The sequence below is a fragment of the Musca vetustissima genome, unplaced genomic scaffold (assembly GCF_032173495.1).
Source record: "Musca vetustissima isolate MV318-11 ecotype Yass unplaced genomic scaffold, APGP_CSIRO_Mvet_v1 utg4425, whole genome shotgun sequence".
NCBI classification, from domain to species: Eukaryota; Metazoa; Arthropoda; class Insecta; order Diptera; family Muscidae; genus Musca; species Musca vetustissima.
The window spans coordinates 38,838-48,704 of NW_026875841.1; the positions used below are offsets into that span (position 1 = coordinate 38,838).

The 9,867-nt window shown below is 33.2% G+C and overlaps 1 protein-coding gene across 1 annotated transcript in view; it reads right to left on the reverse strand.

The window, feature by feature from the left end:
* The window catches only part of LOC133338338 (cadherin-23-like), a 28,684-nt gene extending 19,325 nt beyond the window's left edge, over positions 1 to 9,359 (reverse strand). Inside the window, exon 1 of the mRNA XM_061546514.1 lies at positions 9,209 to 9,359. Coding sequence (XP_061402498.1) covers positions 9,209 to 9,341 — 133 coding nt within the window. The 5' untranslated portion in view covers positions 9,342 to 9,359. The remainder of the gene's footprint in view (positions 1 to 9,208) is intronic.
* Between the last annotated feature and the right edge of the window lie 508 nt (positions 9,360 to 9,867).

A 9,867-nucleotide genomic window follows, 5' to 3' on the forward strand; every position in this document is an offset into this window, starting at 1 on the left:
TTTATATTTCCATATAACCTCCCATTATTCCGTATTTTGTACTCGTATTTGATTTATGTGCTTGTATTTGATTTACATTTTAATTCTTACAGCCAAAAATGTATCATGGCATGACCCACAATATATCTAAAGCCCATAACGATTACAGCTATTTAAAATGTACACCTATTGGTGGAGGGTATAAAAAATTCGCCCCGGCGGCCGAACGACGTTTTTACTTGTTCAATTCACTTCGTTTAATTTTATTTTTTGTTCAGAACTTTAAAACTCTTCATCCCATTCACTTATTTGAGTTTAAATTTAATAACTTAACACGAAATGAATTTCACAAGCAATGCATGCAGTGGACAATTTGGTTGACCTGTATGGTCTCTTACTAAGACATTAAACACGTCCAATGCAAGGCTCCAATAAAAATGGCAAAGGAAATGCACTGCACAATTCACACAAAAAAAAACGTATTATGTGATCATATTATGCTTTTTTATTCCATTTCAGTTGATGGAGTAAAAAATATAATATTTTTTTCTATAAAAACATTCAAAACAAAAATAAACCAGTCAAAAAGCAAAATAATTCCCCAAGACACCGAATGTCTGTGAGAGTGTGTGTGCGAACTGAAACTTGTTACAGAGGAAATCTTGATGAATTACTTTTGACTCAACAGCCAGGCAGACAGACAGCCAGCCAGCAAACAACAGACAAACATGATTTGACGTTATTTTTTCACATTAAAGACATAGAGGAAGAATATGAAAAAAATCTCCACTGTGGAAAACAAATCACAAAATTCCAGTAACCGCGATTACAAAATATTTACTCATGTTTTTGTTGTGTCTTAGAAGTAAATTATAAAAAAAAAACATAACACACGAGAAGAAAAAAATAATTATATTTATTGCCGCATAATGCCCTCCACAACGAACATGTACACATGCGCACAAACATACTCATAGAGTTAATGTGATCTCATACGTTATTAACTGCTTAGAATGTTAAAGAGTTCGAGTTGGAGACCACACCTCTACCGGGCTGGCCAGGTACTTTTCATTTTGAAATAATTCATGTTTGGGGGTTAGTAAATCGTTAGCGTGTAAACGACATCGCTGACAAGTGAATAGGTGGTGTCAGCAATAATAAAACACAAGAACACTGCGGTTTCCCATATATAATGTTCTCAATAATCTTACTCTTCTCCTCTTCTCTGTACCTCTTTCATGTTTGTCTAGCTTCTTTGAGAGCGCTATTGTTTAATTCAGATTTGTTCCACATTTTGACCTGGTTTATATTACTCCACCACAAACCGCGTAGTTGTTGTTGATGTATTGAAAAGATGTTCATAGTTTTCACACACACACGCAGATATTGTAGAAGGGGATGTTATTATTTTAGTATCATTTCAATGATTTGTTGGGAGCTCGTGTTCAAACATTCATTAACACCAAGATGTGAATTGGTTCCTAATTGTTTGGAGATGACCACACTTCCAAGCTTTTCTTTCAATTTTGTTTTGTCGAAATCATTTCAAACGAAATTAAAATAGAAAAATATAACATATTCGATAAGACATTATCTAAGACCTAAAAATGTTGTCTATCTACATAATATCTTTAAAGTGTCATCTTTGACCCTTTACAGATGTCTTCTACTTATAGAAAATCTGCAAAAATATTCCATCTGACAATATAGAAAATCTTTAAAATTCCAGCAGCTTATATCTACAGAAGAGCGTTGAGAAATATTCTATTTACAGAAGAGCTTTAACGTATACTCCTACGTGGCGTATTCAAAATATCCCGATCATGGGTAAAGGTTTTTGATATTCCTACCATACAGTGCGGTAATTGTAATATTAAATCTGATCTGATTAAATTTTTCCCATTGATCATGTGTGCATGCAGTCACGCATTCTTAACCACTACCCAGATCCACTTTCATTCTAAAATTTCGTGGTGTTCTGAACCAAAATCGTAGTCTAGAAAGAGTTTACAAAAAATAAGGAATATTACCCATTTTATTCAGAACAGCTATCATCACCTTAAACTGTATTCAGAACTTACATAATGTCGATAACCTTCGGGGCGTTATTTAAAAGTACGATAATGCTAATATTATACAAGTAAAACATGGTTAAGTTCCGCCGGGCCGAACTTTTTATACCATCACCCATGTTGTGTGCTTTCTGAATTTCTTACAAATGTCGGGAACTTCATATGGTGACTATGTCATTATAAAAAAACCATAAATGTGATTCGCGCTACAGGAATCCGGAATACCAAATTTTAGCACATATATGAGAGAATATGTTTAAACTATATACTGAAAATTAAGCAGTATTTTGTTTGGATCTAAGTCCAAACATTGACCTAAATTCAGAATTTGCTGCATATATGCGTGTCATTTTCCAAAACGTCTTTATGCGGAACCACACTTATTTTTAACGGAAAATGTGCATATACCCTTAAAAATACCGAAAATGGTGCTGTGCCGTTATATGGGAGCTTTACCAAACGTGGACCGGTATTCATATTTTAGTGGGAAGATTTGAAGAAATATCGAATATTGGGGGTATAGCCCTATTGAGGCTACCCCGAAACGTGGACCATTATTGATAATTTATTTAATGAAAATCCTTAAGAACAAATTGAAGCCAATTCGATAGAAAAATTTACCTAGCCCCGTATTTGGGGGCTATCCGAAAAAGAAGCCCAATATGGATAATATTTGGTAGGCTGATTTGCTAACCAATGTTAATTTAAATTACCACATGACAGCCAATTCGAATAAAAAATAAGCCCAAACTCCCTAGAATACCGAATCATTTTGTCCAATGAGATCTCAAAATAGCAAATTACAGCCAATTCGGTTATTTTTAACGTTAAAATGTGCGAAATTTATACCATATAAAAAATATTTTTACAATAAAATTTGTCATATCGAACCGATTCGATCCAAACATGGCAGGTGGTAATATTGTCACCAAGCCTAAATTAATGCGGAAGATAGAAACTTATCAGTCCACTCCTTGTTAGAGTGTTAAAAATTACATTTCTTATAAAGCGCAATATTTTTACCAAGCCTATGTTATATACACATGTGGAGTCTATAGGTATACTTCTCTTATATAAATCGAATGGTGAATCCTGAGTGGTCTAAAATTGACAGGCATTAATATTAGTGCAACTTTCTGTTATATAGAACCGACAATATGATATCCTATACAACTAGCACAGAATTCTATTTTTTATAGATCTATATTTCTTAATCGATCGGAGATTAACAGCTTCTCTTCCTTAGCCTGGCATATTTTCCGAAACATTTTTTCACGGAGTAAACATTTACGCCATACGATTCCAATTGGGTTATTTTACGTACAAAAGTCTTGGTTCATTTGGCAAAAATTGTAACGAACGGCTTACAATAGCGGGATCTAGAGCGACTAGAAAATCATGCAGAAAAAAGTTTGAGGTCCATTCCATTCTCTAAATATCATCTGATAAACACCGAAATTTGTAGGTGTCGACCTTGACGTAACCGGAATCCCATGTAAAATTTCATAGCGGTGCGCGCGACATTTTCGCCTTCTCGTGTGGTAACGGTAATACATACAGCAATATATTTGCTATTAATTTAAAGGGCAACTACTCCTCTTGGATATACTAATAACTTATCGGGTCTATGTCCTTCAGGAGTAAATACATACGACATAGTCTGGGTCCATTTGAGCTGCTAAAAATTGTCCTTCATCAAAATTTGAAATTGAAATATTGATCTTCATCAAAATAGTCATGTGAATTTTGGTGATGTTCTGATCATTCTAGAGCGACAAAAATAAATTTTTGGTCCATTTCGTTCCTAAATATTTGGCCAGAACCCGTCCTACATGCATAATTTCGTGATGAATTTTGCATTTTTACAAATTATAATGGACAGACGTAAGGACGCGACGTTACAATCTCTTGTGGCCACACAAAGCTATAAAAATTGCTTCAACTAGTCACTAGACAGGGACTCCGCAGAACATTCAAACCAAAACAACATACAAAAGTCAATATTAGTGCATACATCATTAGCCATAGTTTGAGGGTATATATCTGTAGGCTACACGTTCGGAATTAAATCAGTTTCGCTGTTGGTTTAGTAGTTTCTCAGGCATAATCCACTAAGATTGTTATCTGGACGAAAATTTCGTCTGTAAAATTTTTTCAGAACGTTAAGTCCCGAATCATATTTGTTTCGCCCGGGCAACGTAGGATCAAATCCTAACCGCGCTGAGTTAGATTTATTTTTTACCTTTTTCCTCAAATATAATTGTTGTAATTTTTTGATTTGCTTTTCTATTTCGATATTTTTTGTTTATGTTTAGTATAATCATATTGTTATTTGTAGAGTTTGGCTATGTCTTCAGTTTTCCATACATCTTTCCATTGAGATTTCTTATAAAATATGAAAAAACAAACATTTGCGATTACATAGATGCAACTTCATTTATATCTTACATACCTCAATTTACCAAATGCACATCTAACTCATCCCAAACACCAAAGACCAATCAAACACAGAGATTTTCTGCACTACAGTCATAGATAGAGCTCACGTATTAAAGTTGTGGCTAATGAACACATTTTCTCAATCATACAAGTCAAAGGTTCGAAATGTTATTAGGCAAGTACAAATACAAAGACAACAACATTTTAATTATTTTTATTTTTTGCAATAAACTAATTTCAACTGTCAGTTTTTTGTTTCTTTTTTCTGACAGCAAAAAATGTTGAGAACGTGATTTTCACTGCAATTCAATGAAATATTTAACACTCATCTCAAAATCGTCTAGTAGGGTTTCGAGGAAGGTCACGTTTTATTTACAAAATTACGAACGAAGCAAAAAAAAAAAACTATCAATGTTGTAGGTAGAAATTTGTAAACAATTTGTAATACTACTTTTTTTAGTTACTTGCAAGCATCCGAAGATACGTTTGTAGGTAGGCTGTGTTTGTGTGACATGTAATGATTACAGTGTAATTAATTACATCATTTTTTTCAATGATCACATATTTCACACATTTTTTGTTGTTGGTTTCGCATTAGATTAAATGTCATATGATGTGAACTATTGCGTGTAACCTGTCTTGACGACTGTCTACCGGCTCTTTTAATATTCAGTAGGTTTTTGTGTAGATAATGTGGCCATTTATCTTGCAGATAAAGTGAATGAACTGCACACTGTTACAATAGACTAGATATCAAAATAATGATGTGTTGCTACAAAAATAGTGAAGTGGAGAAAAAATTTTTATCGAACAACTCATTTATCGTAAAAGATGATCTATAAGATTTGTTAAAGATAATTTACTTATAATTGATATGCTTTAGGCAGAAGATCTTTTAAGGGCCATTTATTTATTGGATCATTTTGAAATATTGTAAACTAAATGAAAAATTATAGAGAAATGTTGAAGGTTGGCTTTATTTATAAGGCTAAAGTCTCTCGTGGATTATTGGTATATAACGGTAAAATTTTTCTTGTGGAAATCAGTATTTCCGGAGATATGAGCCTCCAAAGTTCCATTGGGACCCATCGTATTTTCTCATGATTTGTAGGAGTCCCTAAACTAGAGTTAAGCCTTATAAATAAAGCCAACCTTCAACATTTCTCTCTAATTTGTCATTTAGTTTACATTACTTCGACATATTCGACCGATCAATAATATATATTTCGATTGAAATCGCTATATATTGGAATATAATTTCGACAATTTCCAAACTTTGAATCATGACATACCCCCTTATATATTGTAAATGCCCTCTTCAAGGTGGAGGGTATTACAAGTTTGGCCGAACTTAAAGACATTCTTACTTGTTATAGTACGATTTTGTGGTTGCTCCACTTTGGTTGATCAACTCTTCATTCGAAGAAAAATTCTTTAAAACAGCAATTTATTATAAAGTTGAGAACGATAAATGGTCGCTTGTTGCCAGATCATACTCTGTCACATACATAAGGGATATTATTATAATTATAAATTTAAAAACCAGTGAGCGGAGCATTATAGTCGGACGGGGCCGACCATGTTTATTCCGAGTCTGGGCAATATTTCGTGCTATTTGTTCCCTCTTACCCGATTAGAGGTCAACAGCACTTCTTCCTTACACTGACATATTTTCCGAATATCAAAATATTCAGTATAGCGTTTCTAATTACTTTTCCAGATTCCCTTCGAAGTAGGTTGTATTGTGATGTTCGGCTTTTAATTCTTGGTTATAGATCAAAAACACAAAAATTTAAGTTTTTGGTCCATTTCATCCCAAAATTTCTATCTGATCATCACCGAAAATGATAGGCGTTCTCCTTGGCCATAACTGGAACCTCATGAAATATTTTAAAGCGATCAGGGCTATATTTCCGCCCTCTAGTGCGGTAATGGGCAACTAAATAATATCTGAATACGTAAGCACCTGTAAATACTTAAGTGTAACTCTCACACCCGAGTACAAACGACAATATAAATGGTATCAATTTAAAGGTCAACCACTCCTCTTGGATATGCTATCAATTTCTCGGGTCTTTGTTCTTCAGGGGTAAATATATACGCTATAGAATACAATTTTTGTAATTTTTCACACAAAAGTCAGGGTCCATAATTGCGGCATATGACAGAAAAACCGACAAACATAAAAATATTTCATGCCCTAAATATTAACCGATTTTTCTCAAAAACAATAGTGGTCTTCATTGGCCAGAACCCATCATACATTCAAAATTTCATGAAGATTGGTCTATAACTGTGGCCTGTATCGTGTTTACAAATTATAATGGACAGACGGACGGACGGACACACATGTCTAGATCGACTCAGCTAGTCGGGATATGACGATCGTAAGTTTTGGGACTGCACAAAGCCGAATCGTAACCGATTTTGACGAAATTTAAAAAAAACATCTCTCTAGACTTAATTTAGTACGATATGCCAAGTTTGGTGCAAATCGAAAGATATATAGGTACTTTGGTGCACCATTTACCTTAAATCGGACGAAAATATATATGGGAGCTATATCAAAATTTGAACCGATGTTTTCCCAATTTCAAAATAAATCTGAACCGATTTTGACGAAATTTAACACACATCTCTCAAGACTTAATTTAGTACGATATGCAAAGTTTGGTGCAAATCGAAAGATATATAGGAACTTTGGTGCACCATTTACTTTCAATCGGACGAAAATATATATGGGAGCTATATCTAAATTTGAACCGATGCTTTCCCAATTTCAATAGGGCTCGTCCTTAGGCCAAATAGATGGGCTGTGCCAAATTTCATCCAATTCGGATCATAAATGCGACCTGTACATTGTTTACAATTTAACATCGACAGACGGACGTACGGACGGACATGCATAAATCGACTTAAAAAGTGATTCTATGCATATTCTCGAAAGGAACCATGTGTCTATCTTGTTTCGTTTTGCCTTTTACAAACATATGCACAAAGACATAATACCCTGTACCACAGTGTGGTGAAGGGTATAAAAATGCCCCATATTAACACTTGTTGATTCCGTAGATCTCCGCAATCTTAAATAGCATACAAAAGTAAGAATAAATCTCTACTGCATATACCATAGACCAACGACGTAGCCAGACATTCACTTCTGGGGGGACGGCAACCAGATTTTTTTTTTCAAGTGAAGTTAAATCCTGTATAATTACCTTCCATCGACGTGGGGTATATATCTGTCGGAAGATCGGTAATATATTGAAGGTTATTTGGAAGATCTTCTAAATTTGGGATATATATCTATCGAAAGGTCGGTAATATATTGAAGGTTATTTGGAAGGTCTTCTAAGTACCAAAGTTCCAGATCTTTTATATGTCTTACATATGTAGAAGACTTACTTTAGGTCAGTAATATATGGAACCTATTAAAGATCTCCATAGTTCCGATGTTCTAGTTATTTAACTGACACGTTTTGTATATAAAATATTTTTTACCTCTAGAATATTTTCGGGATACAAAAAACCTATAGAATGTATATTAAATACGAAAGACCTATAGGAAGTATTCTGTCTTTAGGATCTGTACCCCATGAAAAAATCGTTTAAAGCAGGGACCGAAAATAACAGTTATTTTTTAAAATGCGAACAAAAAAATCTTCATGTTAGAGACATGGGACACCAATAGTGTCATATACCAATAGATTCGTGTTGAGGAGCCCATTAAGGATATTGAGTGATCTTGAGAAAACACTCTCAGTTCCCATGTTAAGGATTATTTTTTAACGGAAAAAATAAACGTTGATTTTTAACTGTTAAAAATGATTTTTATTTTTTCCGTCAAAAATAAAAGTCTTTTTGGGACTTTTATTTTTTCCGTCAGAAAATAAATGTCTTTTTGGGCTTTTTATTTTTTCCGTCAGGAAATAAAACTCTTTTTATGTAAAGAAGTTTATACAACTTGTAATCAGTTATAAAATTACAATTTATAAATCTCTGTCCTTATTACAATAAGTGTACACATAAGTAATCAAGATCAAAGGTAAAAAATATTTGTTATAAATTTTTAAAAAATAGTCTAGTGTACCAAATCATGAATATAAATTAAAGAATCATTACCCTGACTATTAGGTCAAAGGTTATATAACTGGTACCAAACTCTATATGTTTATTTACGTAAAAAGACTTTTATTTCCTGACGGAAAAAATAAAAATCACAAAAAGACTTTTATTTTTGACGGAAAAAATAAAAGTCCCAAAAAGACTTTTATTTTTGACGGAAAAAATAAAAGTCCCAAAAAAACTGTTATTTTTGACGGAAAAAATAGAAGTCCCAAAAAGACTTTTATTTTTGACGGAAAAAATAAAAATCATTTTTAACAGTTAAAAATCAACGTTTATTTTTTCCGTTAAAAAATAAATAATTAAAGCGGATTTTTTTTATTTAGGTCACATAATAACAGTTATTTTTTACCTGATTTGATATAAGTTATAACCGTTACGGTCCCTGCTTTAAAGGCTTTTCCATCTATGGCATATGCAAAGTATTTTATTTCCAAAATGCTAAATATGCTATACAAATATTTTAATAATTATTTTGAAAATAAGAACAAAAAACACAATTTTTTTTGAAAGTCAAACTGCCACAATCATGCCTCGAATGTTCGAAAACATGTTAATATTTCATATAAATTCATGTAATAATAACCACTTACCTCTCAATTGATAAACTGGACTGCCAACAGGTGAATTTTCCGATAGACTAAATCTGGACATATCTCCGGAGCCGGGTACAAAACGAGGTGGTTGATTTAAAAACTGGCAATTTGTCCATGGCACAGAAAACATCAGCAGCAGTAACAGCAGCGGCAGAATGTTGAATCGCGTCACCGTAAACAAGTGGTCCGACGACCACCACTTCCAATTGTTGGTCATAATAATGGTGGTGTAATTTTTGTTGTCGTTTCGGTTATTTTAAACCCTTGTTGGGGACAACTTCACAGAAATTCGGACAAATTCACCTGAGTTTTTTTATTATACGTGTCGTTTATTGTCGGACATTAGATTTAAAAAATGTTGGGCACAAACGAAAAAAATCTTTCGAAGTTGTTTTTCGACTTTTAGGTTTTTTTTCTGTTATTCGTTGGTCTAATTCTTTTATTTCGGATCGCCTGAAGTTAGAATGAAGAGGGGAAGAAGAGAACAGAAAAACGAAATATATATTTAGCACATACATATCACTGTCATTACGATTTCTTGGCCAGTTTTGTGTGTTAGGCAAACAACATTTTTGGTGGTTTTTGTCAAAAGAAATGAGTGCAAAAAATACAAAAAATAAAAAAATAATAAAAACACTTAAATAGTTTAATAAACT